The sequence below is a fragment of the Tenebrio molitor genome, chromosome 2 (genome assembly GCF_963966145.1).
Source record: "Tenebrio molitor chromosome 2, icTenMoli1.1, whole genome shotgun sequence".
NCBI classification, from domain to species: Eukaryota; Metazoa; Arthropoda; class Insecta; order Coleoptera; family Tenebrionidae; genus Tenebrio; species Tenebrio molitor.
Genome location: NC_091047.1, coordinates 8,641,908 through 8,659,593, shown reverse-complemented (window position 1 = coordinate 8,659,593; position 17,686 = coordinate 8,641,908). Strand labels below are relative to the sequence as shown.

At 36.5% G+C, this 17,686-nt stretch overlaps 1 protein-coding gene across 2 annotated transcripts in view; it reads right to left on the bottom strand.

Annotated features, from left to right (window-relative positions):
- Window positions 1–180: 180 nt before the first annotated feature.
- Window positions 181–17,686, bottom strand: part of didum (dilute class unconventional myosin) — a 140,405-nt gene continuing 122,899 nt past the window's right edge. For both annotated transcript variants that reach the window (XM_069040267.1, XM_069040266.1), the window contains exons 2-13: window positions 14,640–14,967; window positions 6,743–6,996; window positions 6,228–6,686; window positions 5,689–6,177; window positions 4,340–5,637; window positions 3,708–4,288; window positions 3,110–3,541; window positions 2,538–3,059; window positions 1,940–2,484; window positions 1,700–1,888; window positions 1,400–1,642; window positions 181–1,350 (exon numbers count right to left, since the gene is read on the bottom strand). In XM_069040267.1, coding sequence (XP_068896368.1) covers window positions 1,228–1,350; window positions 1,400–1,642; window positions 1,700–1,888; window positions 1,940–2,484; window positions 2,538–3,059; window positions 3,110–3,541; window positions 3,708–4,288; window positions 4,340–5,637; window positions 5,689–6,177; window positions 6,228–6,686; window positions 6,743–6,996; window positions 14,640–14,967 — 5,463 coding nt within the window. In that variant the 3' untranslated portion in view covers window positions 181–1,227. The remainder of the gene's footprint in view (window positions 1,351–1,399; window positions 1,643–1,699; window positions 1,889–1,939; window positions 2,485–2,537; window positions 3,060–3,109; window positions 3,542–3,707; window positions 4,289–4,339; window positions 5,638–5,688; window positions 6,178–6,227; window positions 6,687–6,742; window positions 6,997–14,639; window positions 14,968–17,686) is intronic.

The following is a 17,686-nucleotide window of genomic DNA, read 5'->3' as shown; positions in this document are numbered from 1 at the left end:
TTTTGTTTGTGTTTGATTATTGTTGAAAACCACATTGAAAACCTTCAGCTTATCTATGGTGGCAGCCTTGCTTGTCACACTAATAATGCACCAATAACGTGAGTGTCTGCCAGTTTTAAATATGGGCCTTGACCCTTGAGGCCTCATTTGAGGGCCAAGAGGAAGTAAAACTTTTGTAAGTAGTTTTAATGAGCGTCTATTTCATATTTTACACATCTTTCCCTAGATTTAAATACATTTTAATTTAAATTAAACTATGGAACATTCTCTTAACTGACAATAAAATATCACCAATCAATAACAATTCTCTAAATTTCTTTTAACATTAACGAGAATTTATTATAATACTCTTTTAGGATAAACTAGTCTAAATTCTGCTACAATTTTATATAAGGAGAGACTGAATTGTACTCGAAAAAATGATTGAAATTTCGTTATTGTCTAAAGTGCAATAAAGTGTATTTCATTACATTATGTATAGTAACCGTGGACCATTATAAAATTCGGAAAATTTGTATATAAAATTGTAGAAGCGATGTTGTTTTCGTATAAACAATCTATATTTGTAAGCACATCGTAAAGCACTTAAAACAGGATTGTACTGAAACGATATGTTACTAATAAAAATATAATCAAATTACTAATGCAATTCAATCACATTCTCAGTATCTCCGCTAACAGTTCGCTTGCACTATTGCTTTTTAATTTACAACAATGATATAGTACAGCACAAATTTTTTAAAATTGACTTCAATATGTAATGTAAAATGTCACATAGTCACGTAATTTCAAAACAGAATGGCACCGCTTTATACAAAAATAAGAAATATGTACAAAAAATAATAAATAAATAATACAATCAGAAAAGAGGCACAATAATTCTATAATCACAATATAAAAAGGAATGCTTCTAAAAAAATATGTACCGTCAACCTAACGTCACCTACAGAGGATTTGCAGCTGACAGTGGTAGTCATGAAAAGTTTGCATCGGGCAGTTTTCCGTGAAAAATACTACGCTTACATAACTATTAGTTTCCTTAAGCAATACGTAACAATGACCTTGAGTGGCAAATTACGAAGTAATCAAGTATATTTTATGTACAGGGCAATTGTTCTTTAACGGAAATCCGAACCAACGAAAACTGCGTTCTGCAAACCGACGAATACTTCTTCTAGCTAATGATCTATACAATATTTAAAATATTTTCTTAGGATAAAATTGTGTTTATATCTTTTCTAACATAGGCAATTTCAGTACTTCTGGAACCTCGATATCTTCTAGACATATCACCGATGGATTGAACGGAAACCGTACGGGGAAGTTGTATTTTACATCCATCAACAGCGCCTGCAAAAATAGCTTAAGCTTATGCACCAAACACAAAAATGATACGTACCTGTTGTTCTTGACCTTGAGTTCTCTCTTGCAGTTTCGCCTGCACCTTTCTGATAAACGACACCGGAACTCTCTGTTCAAACTCGTCCACGGGAGTGTACAAGTTAAGTATTTTGCAAATCTGCAACGGCGTCAGCGAACTGCACATGTCACACACACTGACCACATCTTCTTCGGTTTTCCGCGCTTGTAACAAATGGGCAGCTTGAATTATAGGCTGTAAAGTACCTTGTATCGATCCCTCCTGAAAACGAATTGTCAATTCGCAATCCTAGACAAATGTATTTACATTTATACGTACGTCGAGATTTTTCTCTCGAGTCCACATCTCGAAGTGCGACAAATTGTGCCGAATCTGGAAGCCTTTGGACCAATGACACAACTCTTTGCGCAACAGGAGATTGTTCAAACTGGAAGCGCACAAAAAGTAGAAGATTTGTTTGAATATTTGAGAAATAACTTCCGGGTCGACACCGTAGAATGTCAGAATCTACAAATGTGAATTTAATTTTTGCCCAATCTCGTACCTCTACCGGATTACTTTGTGATGGTTTGTTAACTCTTGCAGCAGAGCAGTCGTGGGTTTTTGATTAGCTTCCGGACTAGTGGCCACGCTGCTGCTCCTCCCCCTGAAGCCGCTAGGTTTGTTGCCGCTGATACCCGGAATTTCTTCGTGTTCTAGAATTGCCGGTACTATCAGAGGTTGCACCTTCTCGGCGAAGTTCCGTATCAATCCCTGGTATATCCAGACAGCAATGTCGGAAAGAACTTGTCTGTATTCGGACAAATCGAAGTTCCGCAAACATTGGTCGTTCTGTTTTGGTGTGTTCTTCTGCTGGAAGGCGCGGTCTCCGCTGTACTGTTTCATATTGTGGAGCAACCTCAGAGTGTTAGAAAGCCACAACACAGTCGATTCGAAGTCTTCGTGGCGCTTTCTGATCACTTTTTTCACAGAATTGGTAAAAGCGGACAACAAGGCTTTGACCTTGTCTTCGTCGTTAACGTAATCTGTGTGCCGTATGCACATGAAGATTATGTAGGCTGGCAGACCAGGCAGCAAGGTTACGGCAGTTCTAGGTTTCAGTTCTAAAATCCATCATGTTTGAAAATAGAGACAAAATAACAAAAACCGCACTCACCGATAACCAGTTGCTTCGTTAGTGTGTTTTCTTCACCGCTGGGATACGAGAACATGCCTAAATAGTCCCTCTCTTTCTTCCGTATCGAAGGCAACGCTCTAGTGTGTTTGTTTACGTTCGTTTTGGGTTCGTTGTCGACGTCTGGAATTGTGTCGTCCAGATCAAGTCCAGCTTCCTTCAACTTCTTCGCCATCAGTTTCACTTGTTTTTTCAGCTTGCGCACGCTTTCGGCTAACGTGTCGTTCTTGTCGTGCAAGTCGAGATTTTCAGTCGTTAATCGTGTAATTTCGTGTTGCATGAAAGCCTCGCTTTGAGTTTGGGGTGTGTTGGTCAAATTCGCTGATAACAGTCTTTGTTGCCTTTCGTTGTCCTCCCGCAATTTCTCGATTTCAAGTTTATATTCTCTTTCGTGCGCCTTATATTTAGACTTTTCGTCCTGCAATTCCAACTCGAGTTGTTTGTTGATCGTTTTCTGCGTCTCATAGGCCAAAGCCAACTCTCCATCTTCATTAATGTACGCTCCTGCAACAAAACTATCAGAAAAAGTCCACATCCAAATAAACACAAATCACCGATCGTGTTGTTCGAGTTGACGATCGACTTCATATTGTTGGTCTGGTTCGCCAAAACACTCTTCAGTTGTACAATCTCTTCGGTTTTTCTGTCCTGTTCACTCTGCATCAACTGCAACTGTTCGTGTATTTTTGAGCTTCCAGTTCCTTCGAGTATGCTGTTTTGTAGCTCCATAACTTGCGCCTTCAAATTCGAATTGACTAGTTCCAGTTCGGAAATTCTGATTGAATCACGCGCTGCGTTCTCCGCCTTTTCGGTCCTCGGTGACATATCCAGCTCGTCGAGACGCTTCTGCATGCGCACTTTCTCCCTCTCTACTTCGGCGAGTTTGTGTTGCAGTTTGAGAACCAAACCGACGTCCACTTTGTTGTTTTCCGATTCATGCTTGGTGTCACTGCTGCTGGTGCTAGGAGTCTGACTTTCCACAGTTCCTAAACAATAATCACTTTAAAGATGACGACCTGATTCAAACTGATAAGATTAAAATTGGAAGCAATGCAGTAAACCGTTATCAGAAATGTCATTGTTTTTTTTATACACAATACTAAAAAGCTGATAACGACGTGAAGATTATTTCCCTTTTCGCGCAAACCTTACCTTCACATTTCCAGTCGATGTTCTCCAGTTTTTCCCTCTGCGAACCGGAACTAGTTGTAGACCTCACAGAACCGTACCCGTGGTCTTCCGGCAAGTCGCCGCTGATCACAAAACTGTCAATACTGCTAAGATCACTCACATTCCTCTTGTGCGAACTCTGATGGTGACTCTGATTGTTCAACTGTTTTTCCAAATCTTCACAGTGCTGCTCCAAACAATGATACTCCTGTAGAAGCTTCTGGTAAGCTTGCCGATCGCTGTCTTGTTCGTTCAAAATCAACATCTTCTCTTCCTCCAACCTCACTTTAAGATTCTCCTCGGCGCCTTTCTGATTCATCTTTACTATCTCATTGATGTTGTCCAACTCTTTCCTCAACTTTGTCGTTTCTTGATCCCACAGCTGTTGCTGCTTCTCCGTCTCTTCCCTATACTTCTCTTGTTCGTGGATCAAATCCATTTTCTCCTCCCTTTCTAATTTAATCTCCTCCTCTAATTTACCAATCGTTTTGTTCTTCTCCAAAAGGAGAGCATTCAAGTTTTTGATTTCAATTTCCATCGCCCTGAACGCTGTTAATTTATTCCTGTAACAAACAACCAATTAAGAAAAATCTCAAATGATCAAGCGCACTCACTTTAGTTCGTTGGCTTCGTTCTTGTAACTAATTAACTCCGCGTGGTTCTTTGTGATATCATCGACCTTCTGTTGGAGACTAATTATCTTATTTTCCAATCCCTTATTGAGCTTCTTGACATGTTCGATCGATCTCGCTTCAATTTTGAGTTTCTTGTACTGTCTACGAGCCAAAAATCGACGAATCGCGGCTTGACATATTACAATATGTCTCTTCTTGGCTTGACACCGTTTTCTAGCCAAATATCCTCTCATGTATCGCTGGATTACAAGAGCCTTGGCGTTGTACCGTAATTGCAAGTATCTCAACCTAGCCAAATACCCTCTGGAATACCTCTGAATACCAATAATGCACCACTTGAGCCTCTGGTACTGCACACGCTTGACCCACCCCCGGATGTACCTCTGCAAGGTCTTGGCCGCCCTCTCGCGTCTCAACTTTTGTGCCAAAATCCTCGCCAAATATCCCCTGCCGTACCTCTGTATGTTGATGGCGCAACGCTTGATCCTCAAGTACTTTTTCCTCCAAATGAAAGATCTGATCGTCTTCTGCATCATTATGCAGCAAGCTTTGAGCTTGTCGGATCGCAGTTTTTCCAAATACGCCACTTGACCCGCCCTGAAGAATATCTTAGTCTTGCCGAATTGGAACATGTCGGCATTTTTTATATATTGTTTTAGGATATTCTGACAAGTGAGTTGCATGTCGTTCCTCTTGATATCTTTGAATTTGCACAGAACTCTGTATCTGTAGAAGAAGTCGACGTACGTCCACCTACTGGGAAAACCTGCGGCGGATATCCTTATGGTTTCTAGGACGCCGCAGGCTCTCAGTTGTTGGACCGCGCGTTTAGGATTGTACTCGAACGCCGCTTTCGAATCGTTGGGCTTGATGCAGCGGACGTAATGAGGGGTTGTGGCGTTCAAGGTGGTCATCAACATGTTAAGAGAGTCTCTAAACTGCGAACCGACCGATTTCTTGTGTGTTTTTTGCGTGGAGGGCGGCGGCTTAGCCGAGATCACTTTCAGCTTGGCACCTGGTACGGCTAGCTTCTGTGACTCATCGACGAAAAGTCGCCGGACCAGGTCGTTTTTGCTCTTTTTAACCACCGAGATTTGTTCTTCTATGACCGTGTCGCGATTTTTCTCCAGGAAGCCGTTACTCTCGTACTGGACCTTGTCGGCGAAGTGGTTGATCGTGAAGGCGGAAGTACCGAAGCGAGCTTTGCCGAAATGAGAGTACTTCATACATTTCGAGTAGAGCTTTTCGGTCCACGAACCGTCAGTACCTTTAGGCATCTTAAATAGAGATTACTATTAGTTGTCGTGACTGACTAAACGCAAACTTACTCGACACTCTTCGTCTAGCAAATCTAAAATTCCTAGTTTGGTCTCGATGAGGTCAATACAAGGCTGATTATCGTAGAAGTCGATCATCTTCCACTCGATCCCTTCCTTGATGTATTCCTCCTGCTCTAGCTTGAAGACGTGCAGATTGAACTGCTGTTGCAGCTTCTCGTTGGCGTAATTGATGCAAAATTGTTCGAAGGAATTAATTTCGAAAGTTTCGAACCCGTAGATGTCGAGCACTCCTATGAATTTGTGCCTGGGAATGTCCGATTCGAGGGCTTTGTTTATCACTAGGACGATCCAGTTGAAGAGTCCTGCGTAAATGTGTTTGGCGAGTGCATCTCTCGCCGCTCGAGCGTCTTCCACGGTCATCGGCTTGAGGAAGATCTCTCTCATGGAGACGATCTTGCGCGTGCACAACCACTGCTGCATCTCCTCCAAATCGATCTCGAGTAATTCTGCTAAAATTTTCAAGTGCTTGTCTGTGTCCTGCATAAGAAGCGATTTATTACGAATAAACGCGCCGGCAGTGAACTTACAAGGATGCTGCATCCTTCTTGATCCTGTTCGTTCTCCGCCGAGATTATAGACTCGACGAATTTGATGTTCCCCAAGTGGAGAACTGACGCTAAAACTTTGAACATGTCGTTCTGTTCCGATTTTTTGAAGCCTAGGAGATTCAGAGCGTTTAATGTCTCTTCGAAGGTTTCAAAATCGTCCATTCCATCGACGTTGGGACTTTCTCCCTGATTTAAATAATGGAAGTTATCTTGATGAGTCAGGTGCAAGTGGGGAAGTTGGTCTCTCGCGGAACACAATTGGTAGAAAATATGATAATTTCGTTCGTCGGGAGCCTGAAATACGACTCTCGACTTCTCCAACAGGTAAGTTCTCATCGACGCCCCACTAATATGAAACTGTTTGTTAAATTGAAGCTCTATAAACTTTCCAAACCTGGAACTGTTATCGTTTCTCGTCGTTTTCGCGTTACCTATGGCCTAGAATATAACGAATGCAAAAAAACTGTCTAATGTCTGGCAATTATCTTTATTACTTCCATGATAGGACTACTGGCGAGTACTTTTTTTTCGATTTGTGTTTCCGTTGCGCTTCCTCCGACCGTCGCAAAGTATCTCATTGCGTATTTGGCCGAAACAGTCTTGCCGGCTCCGCTTTCTCCAGATACTATGATGCTTTGGTCCCTTTGCTCTCTTTCTAACTTGGTGTAGGCCTCTTCCGCCACGGCGAATATGTGAGGATCTAGGTCACCCATCGCTTGACCTCTATACGTTTGTATGGTGTCGACGTCTAAAAGCCGTAATAATACTGTGTGAAATGTGGATAATTACGTATTGAAAAGAAATAAAACAGTTACAGATCACCGGATTTGAATTAATCTGTCGCAGAAACGAATTGGCGCCGAAGTCCTGTTTTTATTCGATTTTTGCTACCCATTGTGAGTAATCTTAATCTAACACCGACACGCAACCAAATTTAATCATAAGTTGTTACGAGTATAATGTACTTAAAAAACTGAAAACTGTAACTGTGCTCTAGGCTATAAAAAAACTGATGCTTGCCTCGAAATTGAATGATTGAATTCTACATCTTTTGTGTTATTGATTAATTTTTTAAATCTACAGAAGCTTACTTATCCGTTTTAACAAACACAAAAAAAGTTTAACGTACTGCTCTTGCATTTTGATTGCTCATTGTTTACTAATTTTTTTTTAGAAATTATGTGATTCGTTAACCTTCTTGCGTTTAGATCGTCGATTGTACACATGGGGAATGTAGTATACAAAGTGTGTATGCGAACAAGACGTTCATTTAAAAATAAACAGGTCAAAGGTGCAGTTGGCTGTTGTAAAGAGAATTATGCATTGAGACGTCTTAGACCTTTACTAATGGTATTTCATAAGCCAGTCTGGGATAAGAGAGAGAGTTAAGCGTGTAAGTGTTTTAAAGAATTTCGTGCTTCAGTTATTTTCAATTTATTTTATCTAGATGCCCAACAGATTTACAAGTAATAGACTATTAATTTTTCTCTAGGAAATGAGTAACTTTACTTCCAAATCAACTGAAGATACTGAATATAGTTCAGTTTAAAAAGACAAATCAATGTCCTGTTTTATAAATATTTTTCAATTTAAATGATATTTGAGAAGTTAAAGTCGAGTTCATTACTCCACTAGATAAAAGTGGATAAAGTGTAAGGTTAGCAGATTTACCTTGTAGCAATTTCCGTTTATGTGGGTGGCAGCTATGATCTTTGTTCGCGTTCAAGCAATTTTTATATGTTAGAGAGTTACTGCAGTTACATCTGCATGTTTTAATTAGGTATTGTTACCTTTTATGTATAATTTCCTCCGATTTCATATTCACATTTGACGTTTGTGATATTTTTCCCTAAAAACAACTTACACCCCTCAATTAAATTAAAATTTACTTTAGAGCTTGAGCCGATACTAATGACAGGCACAGAAACTTTTCAATCCATCTGATTTCTAAGTTTTATAGAAATACCATGCGATCAAAAGCAATTATTTAGTTCAAAGAAGGCTTTGAGATTTTGGACGTACGTCTACAAATGCTCTGGAATGTATTTTTGGTTGCATATATATACCATTCACGATTGTTTCAAATTCGGACTGTCTATGAAAATCTGACATTTTAGTTGGCAGTATTGTGATTTGTCATCATAAATCTATTTTAGGTTATAATTCAACCGAACACTGCTCCCAGGTTGTTACATTTTTCAAATAATTGAACGCATTATAAACAATAATCGTAAAATTGTATTTGTAATGAAACATACATATTTGTAGGGGAGTTCTGGGTAAATTCTTATTGACTAAATTAATGACGGAATTGACAGCAATGCGAATATTTAAAAACGAAACGTCATGTAACAGGACCTGACGCCAATCTAACAAAAAAATATCTTGGCCTGCTGCGTGTAAAACAATCGTGAACGGCTTATACGTTTCAATTTAAATTTGGAAATTTTTGCCGAAACTCAGTCAAACAGGCAACAGCGCTGTATGTCCATTCTCGTTATTGAAAACACCATTACGAAAGTAAGATTGAATGATGAATCTTTTCCGTTCTGAAGTAAAAACCATGTTTGCGTTAAAATTTGATTAATAGTGACAGTTGTTTGACGTTTATTAACTAAGTTAGCAAAGATACGAAAAATCTGGCATTGCCAAAGTCATAGCCGCCCCCTATCTAAGTGATTGTCGATCGCACCCTATTTTCTCTGTAGTAAAAACGAAAGACCGTTTTAAAAAAAAAAAAATGTTAATGAATTAATATTTTTCTTCTACTAGGTACCGGCTTTCAAAATAGAAAAAACTAATTTAAATGATTTCAGACATTTGGTTGAATGTATTGACAGTTCTGATATTCGGTGACGTTTTGTTATGTTTATGTAAAAATGTTCATTTAATCGTGATTTTTCTTTTGTTGTACGGTGCGATCAATTAAAAAATAAATCGAGTCGGCGTGTTACCTATGGCAACCCATGCTATAGCATAGGCTCCAAAGCAAACTCGATTTATTTTTTAAATGATCGCTCGGTACTAACTCCGCATGGGACTTTTGCAACTTTTTTACCCCTTTGCCCTTAATAACAAAGTGCATGCACCGTTAGTGGTAAAACAGCCGATTTATAAAGATGATTGTGGAAAAATTATATTAGTTATTAATCAATGATCACTGCCAGTTAAATTCACATAAATATTAATCTGGTGTTCTGAAAGATGTACATTCTTTAAAAACTTTTCGTCAGTATTCTGATCACTGAAAGATTTTTTCTTTAAAAAATAATTTTGTGTTCTATTAATCAAATTTTTTGTATGCAACAGCATAGAGGCCATATTGATTTTATCATTACAGATATTTCTATCAAGTGATGATCATTCCCGTGAAAGCTTTATTTTTTATATTATTATTTGATTTCTTCATGCCCACCTTTTATATGACATCCACGTCGAATTTTATTCATACTCGTACCTCACGGATTACAGAAATCAAATACCTAATGAAGCTACGAAGTATTGAACTAAAAAAAGTATTATCATTATTGTTATAAATAAAGGAGAAATCGTATTGAGGCCAGATTTATTTATCATTACGAATATTTCTACTAAGTAGTGATAATACCTATTTTTATATTATCATTTATTTTTGCTACACGCCAAATTTATGATTATTATTATTAAAAAGTGATTCAGATATTTGGTGAGTAATAATTCGGAGAAGTGTGGTGGATATAGTAGAGTTTTACACTTGTCCATTTTTCGGACAGTTATTTTTGAGAGCATGTCGTTATGTTTCTACTGACCAATGCAAGGTGCTCAGTTTTTGATATACAAGTATTCCATCAATTTATGCACAATAACTGTTACCAACATTTTCTTCTAATGATTCATTGGTTTTGGGTAATGCTAAGAAGTTCATCTTTGTTCAGCTATTCCGCCGATCATTTCCTATCGTTTCACGTAATAATTTTTTCCAGAAAATGTTTTAAGAGATTTTGTAGCCACCCAGTGTATGTAGAACTCATTATCCACCTTTTCCATTTTCAGTAACGTTTAAGTGATGAAAAATTCTTACAATTCCTACATTTTCAAGTTTTCACGTGCAAATTCCATTACATACTGTTATTCGCGGATCAGCGTCCACCATGGTCCTCAAAACATCATTGTCCAGAACTTAATTACGACCCCGACCTTCTTGTTCTTTCAGGCTTACATCACCATTCCGAAATTTTACATACATATTAACATTAGATGGAGCATTCTGTAACGGCATCTTTTCCAACCAATTTTCCTTACTGTTTCGACAGTAATTTGCTTAGTTGTAATTTATGAAGAAAAATCAATCATACAACACCAGAAAATCGAAATTACCAACAAATTAAAAACCGCAAATTGATCACAATGAATGATGCCAAATACATTACTTACATTGATTGTTACTTGTTTTCAGCATACAATTAACTGTGACAACATTGAAAAAGATTTATTGTGAAACAACGTAACAAATTGTAGATAATAAAAATTTAAACGGACCTATAGTTTAAGCAGATATGAAGCTTTCGTTCGAGATTCCAATCTTTGCAGAAAATATGCACGGTCGATTACGTCACCTTATTTTTAACGTAATGTTAACCCAAGAACTTGTTTTCTCAAGTCGTTAAAATAGAAAAAAATCGGTACCGTAAATGCATAGTGTCGTGTTAATTTTATTAAAAAATGATGAACTAACGCTCTTGGAATGGTTAGAAGAGGAATTAAGAAATTTGCACTATATGTTTTTGCAAAATTTAAACGGTAAGCAGCCGCATGCTAACCCAATATTTCACGAACGACCTTGCTTATTTTCTGAATTAGAAATTTTGCGGAATCATTTGATGTTTTTTACTAAAGTATTTTTCTTTGGTTTAGTGTTGAGGTAGACATCAAGATGCGATTAAACTTCCTGGCAGATCCCATATTATGTTAAGTGTGTTTCCAAAATGCCAACAATCTCGTTCATATTTTGTTACAAGAATACATGTTTGAGGAATTTATTACAAATTAGCACAAGCATACGTAGGTTGAGTGGCAGTTCTACATTCATTTTTTAATCAAAAAGTAATTTGAAAAAACAACGAGAATCTCTATTTTATGCAGTTCCAACCTATCGTTCGCTGTTTCACTCCATTAAAGCTTACATCTAGATATACTGATGTAATAACTTTCATTCGCACGACAGCTACAATAAACCAAATACCATCGTTTCCTTGTGGTCTGGGTTGAAACACGAAGCCGCCAATTCTCTCAAATTCCTATAGTCACTCAGGGAAACAATGCAAAACTTTAGACGCCTTTGAAATATCAAGTTAATAAAGTCGCAATGAATTAACTCGGCTATAGAAGTGCCAAATGAAAAACACTCTTCTAGTCGAAAAGTTTCAGTTAAATCTCATTTCTGCGAGCGACAAACACAAAGCGTACCGAGTCTCGTCAAGCAATTATTTTTAAATGTATCACCAGGAGACCTTGTACATGTTAATTTGCATTAAACAACTTTATAATTACAATGTGAAATATCGCCTTATATAATCCTTTGCATGATTTTCTCCACATTGAGGTTATTTATGATTCTCGTGTTTATTCAACATGACTCATTTTATTTATCACAAATTGTAGGCGTTATCGTAACGATAATAGTCGAGATAACTTTAGAACACTGTCTAAATTACATTTTTTTTTCATTAAAAAACCGGTTGTAACAATTATGAATTACTTTAGTTTGGATGATTATAGGAGTGATCCAGCTAATTCCAGGTCTTGTGCACAAACAGATGACCACACACGGCCCATCCAAATTACAAGTCTTAATTCGAAGTTAACAGTAATATAATGATAGACGTCCAATAAGGAAACCTTCACTAATGCAATCTCTTTTTTTAAATCATGCAGTATTCAAAGTGTAAGATACCCGGATTTGTTCTCTTGATTATACGATTTAACGTGACTAACAGCCCCCTTTGTACAAAGTTCACAGCAGCCATGTAACATTAAATCTTTAATTTCTCGTTTCCCACAGTTTACCAAACACGCATCCAACTTTCATACCAACGTGCATTCTTTTCTCGTTATATTTTCGGGATCGCCGTAGAAAGTAAAATGTATCTGACATGTAGACTGGTGAACTTTGAGAGAGATTTGGCGTTTATCTCGATCGCAGAGAGCGGAAGCAGCGTGATAAATGTTTCAGATGAATTTTAATTCAATGGCTTGTGTCGTGTCAGCCGCTCCAATTTGGGGCTGACACAAAGTAGGGCGAAACAGATAAAACCGTGTTATTGTCGATAATTTATTTGAGACCAGATCTGTTAAGCGATCGATTAAAGTTTCTCGATTTATGGCTTCATTGTATTAAAGAGGGAAAGTGTGTAGTTTTTTCGAAGAAATAACACCAAAAAACGCGACAAATAACAGAGAGCTTTACAAGTTTGTCCTTTCTCTAGAATTTTTTGTGTTAGCGACTTCCGATTTCTTTTTAGAATCTTAATAACAGTTTTACGTAACTAAACAGTGTAGATCAGTCTTAATTAATAAGCAAAAAATTATTTTCATTTTTGCATCATTAATGACGAGGATTATGTCGACACTTTTACCGCTTCTGTATTATTCAGTCTTAAAAAAGCTCAAGGTGGACAGTGCTTTTATGTCATTTTGCACTACAATGTAAACGGCGAATTGTAAACGTAAATATAAGGTGTGGTAAATAATGATTGGAAATTAGAAAATAAAGAAATTCAAAACATTGTATGCAAATTGGATATGTTATTTATTGTTGTCTGCTATATCTACCTGAAATTTATGATCCTTAACTACGGTTAGGAGAAAAAAGAAGGAAAATTATAGCTTTTTGAAATATGTAAGGATTTTTGTGCTTCCCCAGTTGCCGACCTCGACTTCGTCTGAGTCTTCAATCTCTGGGGTTAGCACAAAAAACTCACTTCTACTCTTAATGATATAATCTACTATTAAACCTTAATAAACTAATGAATGAAGTTTTTATTTATAGAAGGAAGGAAATTAGATTTTTGTTCCTCTCTCTTTACTTGGAAAATACGATGGAGTTGTTTCCAATAATTGTTTATTACATTTATTATATTCATAAATCATTTCCATAAAGTTATTCATATAAAATGCAGGATGTATCTAAAATGCGTGTGTTAATCTTAACACGTAGCAGAGCTTGTTAAATGAAACGTTTTTTGCGAAAAAGCGTTACAAATTGATTTAAAATTTTGAATAAATTACCCATCAAAATGTACACCCGCCTATGGTATAGAAAACAATAAATAATCAAAATTAAAATTAATCACACAAAACGATTCGTTTGCTAAAAATTGGGGGGCAAAAAAAAACTTTTGTGAATTTTGCAAAATGTTACAGAGAAAAATTTTATAAATTGGTGAGTTCTTCCATTCGTTAAAATTAACACACGTAAGGTATTTCAGATACACTCTATATCCAGAAAAATATTTTTCCAATAAATAATATTAACATCTGAGCGTAAAAATTGCCTTTTATTCCTTCATCAGGCATTTAATCTTGATAATTTACCATTTCATAAATTAAAAACAATACAGTCAACAATATCAATATGTATTGTTGTTAATAATTTTTATGTGTTTAATGTTGTGCCACATAAAAGACGTAATAGATTGGCAGTTTCATAAATTCAAAAGTAACTCGGAATTAATTAATAACAATTGATTATGGAATCAGTATCTGGGTGCGATATGCGAATCTGGTGTGCGTGAAAAAGCAATTAATCAACACCTTTTCCTGTGAATCTGTATAAAATAGTGGCACACGAGAAATCTAAATGTGTACGCCATCACAGTTATAATTCTTCCTAAATTGTAACTCTTGTAGTAACATAGATAAAAGAACGTAAAAAATGATTGAGGAGAATAACAAATTACTTTCAATACGATTTCCTCGTGTTTACGGTCCGGCCCACAAATAAATTCTTCCCACGCAACAATTTTGTTGTAAAAAGTCAATATTAATAAACATTTGTGCGGGTCAATAAGCTTCGAATAATGTGGGTCAATTTTAATGGAAATCGTTCGTGATGGTAGTAACAATTAATTTTGCGTTAGTCCAGGCTGATCCAAGGTTCAGATTTTAATTTAATAATAAACAATGACGCATCAAAGTGGAGTATTAAGTGGATTAACTCGATGAATGAAATCCAAAAATGGAGATAAAAGTTTTAACGATGAATTTTAACATTTTGTCGGCACGAAATTTACATGATTTCTTTGGCATTTTTTATGGACATTCATAAATTGAAAAGAGATATTCGCAAATATTTGTGTCGGGTTAATAACGCAGAAAATAACAGTTTAGTCTCGGAATTTCCTGTGCACTTACCATAAATAGGAAGATCGTCGTATGGATTAATAGCGACCAAGACGATTCCGCAGTAGGTATAAATGTACCTATTTTGACAGAACCGCACTTGCAAATTGTAAAGGACAGCGGGTTCGTGCAAGTATGACAATGACGTAAGGTCATTTTCGCCGACAAGGATCGTGGGATTCCTCAAGAAAGGCAAATCAGCTTCCGATTTGATGTTCACGGTCTTTTTGTCGTTGTTCTCTGTCAACACTTCCAACGTGGTCTTGTTTGTTTTGTAGTCTTCCTGGAGCTCGGCGCCCTCCCACACTTTTTCCGGGTGAGGGATCCACACCTTTGCACCCTGAAGTAGAAAAAAATGCAGTTAGTCACGCTTCCTTATCTCAATTGACAAATCAACATTAATCTCCGTCAAGCTAAAAAGTGTCATTGTCTCGATGAGTCAGTACTAGATCTGGATTAGTTATGTTTGTTTGTCTATTTAAATTGTGAAAAGTGCCATAACGATACATCACCAGATAATCGAATGATTCATTTTATGGGCACAATGGGGTTGCGACGCGAACAGCGGACGTAGCTTTTACGCTTTTTGTAAAGAATAGATGTCGTTCCGCTGCAAAGTGCATCCGAATGTTCCGTTCGAACGGCAATAATATGGGTTAAACGCCAAATTAGAAAAACAAACACGCAGATTACGTTTTACGGCAATTTGGTTGAACTTTAGACGGCCAAGTTTGAGGACAACGTAACGGTACTGTAACGAAATGTGTGAACCGGACATTAATTCGTAGCTTTCGTCATCGTGAGTGTGCGATTGCAGAAAAAATACGAATTAAGTTACCGGCGGTTACTTTTCCGCAACTTTGGTGTTATTCCGAGACACTCCTGTTATTGATCGGTGTTACGTGCATATGCAAAAAGTGGATTAGTTTCAGTGGCAGGATTTCCGCATATGGAAGTCTTTTTTGGATTTGCTCTCGGTTCCGCACTCACTCTGGCCTTTAGAAAGGAATCAAATGTTGCGCTCCCGACTGATTAAAATAACAATGTAACCAGTTATTTGACATTAATAGGTCGGACTTTCACTCTCAGTTTCAGATTGGTTGATCTCTAAATTTTATTGTTACGGTTTGAGTTTTTACGTTAAGGCGCCCGCCTCAATGGGTTAAGTGCAACCCACGAAATTTTCATTCAGTTTAGCAATAATCGGCAGAAAATTGGTGACACCAATTAATTGTACAAGGCCAAGGTTAATTGTAATATTATCTTGAACCTGCAACTTGTATAACATTACTGCTTGTACGTAGAAATTATAAAGTATTACACCTTAACGTGTTGCGGTTTCAGTAAAATGATCTTATTCAAGGTATACATATGTGATAAGTTTCGGTAGATTTCCCGACAAAATTTGTATTATACTGTACCGAAAAAAGAAAAGTGTCTGTCTCCCTTCAACTGTCATGCATAAATTCATATGAAAGTGTTTTTTGATTATGGTCTCAAATTTCTACACGAGAAAGGTTAAAAATTTCTTATAAATCATTCGATTCGAGGTTAAAATTAATCGCATTTTTTAACTTGAAAATTATTTAAAGCAGTATTTTTCCATTTGAATGGCAAGCCGATGTTTTGAGAAACTGTATTTTACGAGGATTTCACTAAAAAAATATTAAAAACCATTGCTAAGAATTTATTACGAATATGTAGTTAGAAAAAAGAATTTTCTCCACGACTGTTAAAGAATGAATGCATTTTTGTTGGATATTCAATAAAATAATTATTATATCAATTCCACGCCCCGTGCTAGAATTTACTGAAATCCACGGCTGTCGGCCAATCACATCCCTTGTGTTTTCATTCTACAACGGCAGATCGCCAATCGGATGTATTTGTAAACAATAAGTCGCCCATCGCGTTGCAACCCCTAAAAACGAGGCACAATTTTAATTGTCAAATATGTATTAAAAGTCAAATTAAATTCAATTTTCAAAGATTGTTTTTTCTTGGTATAGTCGTGGAGAAAGTATAGTCTTCAACTCGCATATACATAATAGCTATTATTCAATCGGACGATTCCACCACTCGCTTACGGCTCGTGTTAGAATTTTCATCCTCTTGAATACGATACGCTCATTGTACTATTCTTTTACAAATTTTGTAATTATTGTTTTTAACAATAAAAGGAGTCTGGAGACTTATATTTCAAAAAAGATTTCCAACAGTTTCACGTTGTAAATCCAAGCCATTTTTTTAATAACAAAATAGTTTATATCATTATCACAAAAGAATTACCGGTGATAACTTACTTCATATAGAGCTTTTTACAACCAGCAAAATATTTTTATTATCTTATTATCCAATTCCATCTTTGTTGCTGACCCTTGCTCTCTTTCTATAACTGTAAATGGGTAGGTAGCTTTTCACATACTGAGAGAAACAACTATAATCTGTTTTTTTTTTATCAAAGAACCAACAACATCGCAATTTACACTCAAAATAGAGCTGGCAACATTGTACACTTTTGACCTGGGGTGCAAAATGTCATAATTTAAAAATTGAGATTATGTAGAGATATTAGTGGCGCAGCATGTTAATAAAGTTAATAACAACTAATAACAGCTAATTTGAGAGTTTAATAAATGTCTCACTTCGCGAGGCATTTTTAATAACACGTTCAAATTTTATTACATGCGAGTTTGCGTACTTTCAATGACATTAAAAGTGACAGACGTTGGCAGGTGTAGCCAACAGATAGGTATCATTAAATTCCCTATATGTATTTAGAGTAAAATTTTATTATTGCAAACTTAAATCAAAAGGTCTTGTTTCTTTGATAAAAAAAACCAGATTATATGTATTGGTTTTTCGATAACTCCTTTGCGGGAACTTTTTATCATTATTTAAAGAAACTGATTAAAATCTGAAAGATACTCATGGAATAAATATGTTTGAAATAATGAAAGATTAAAACTATTTTTAGGTGTTCCACATCTCTCACATTAAACTTCTGTGTTCATTTAATTGTTTTTATTGCATTTCCCCAAGATCGAAAAAATTAGAAA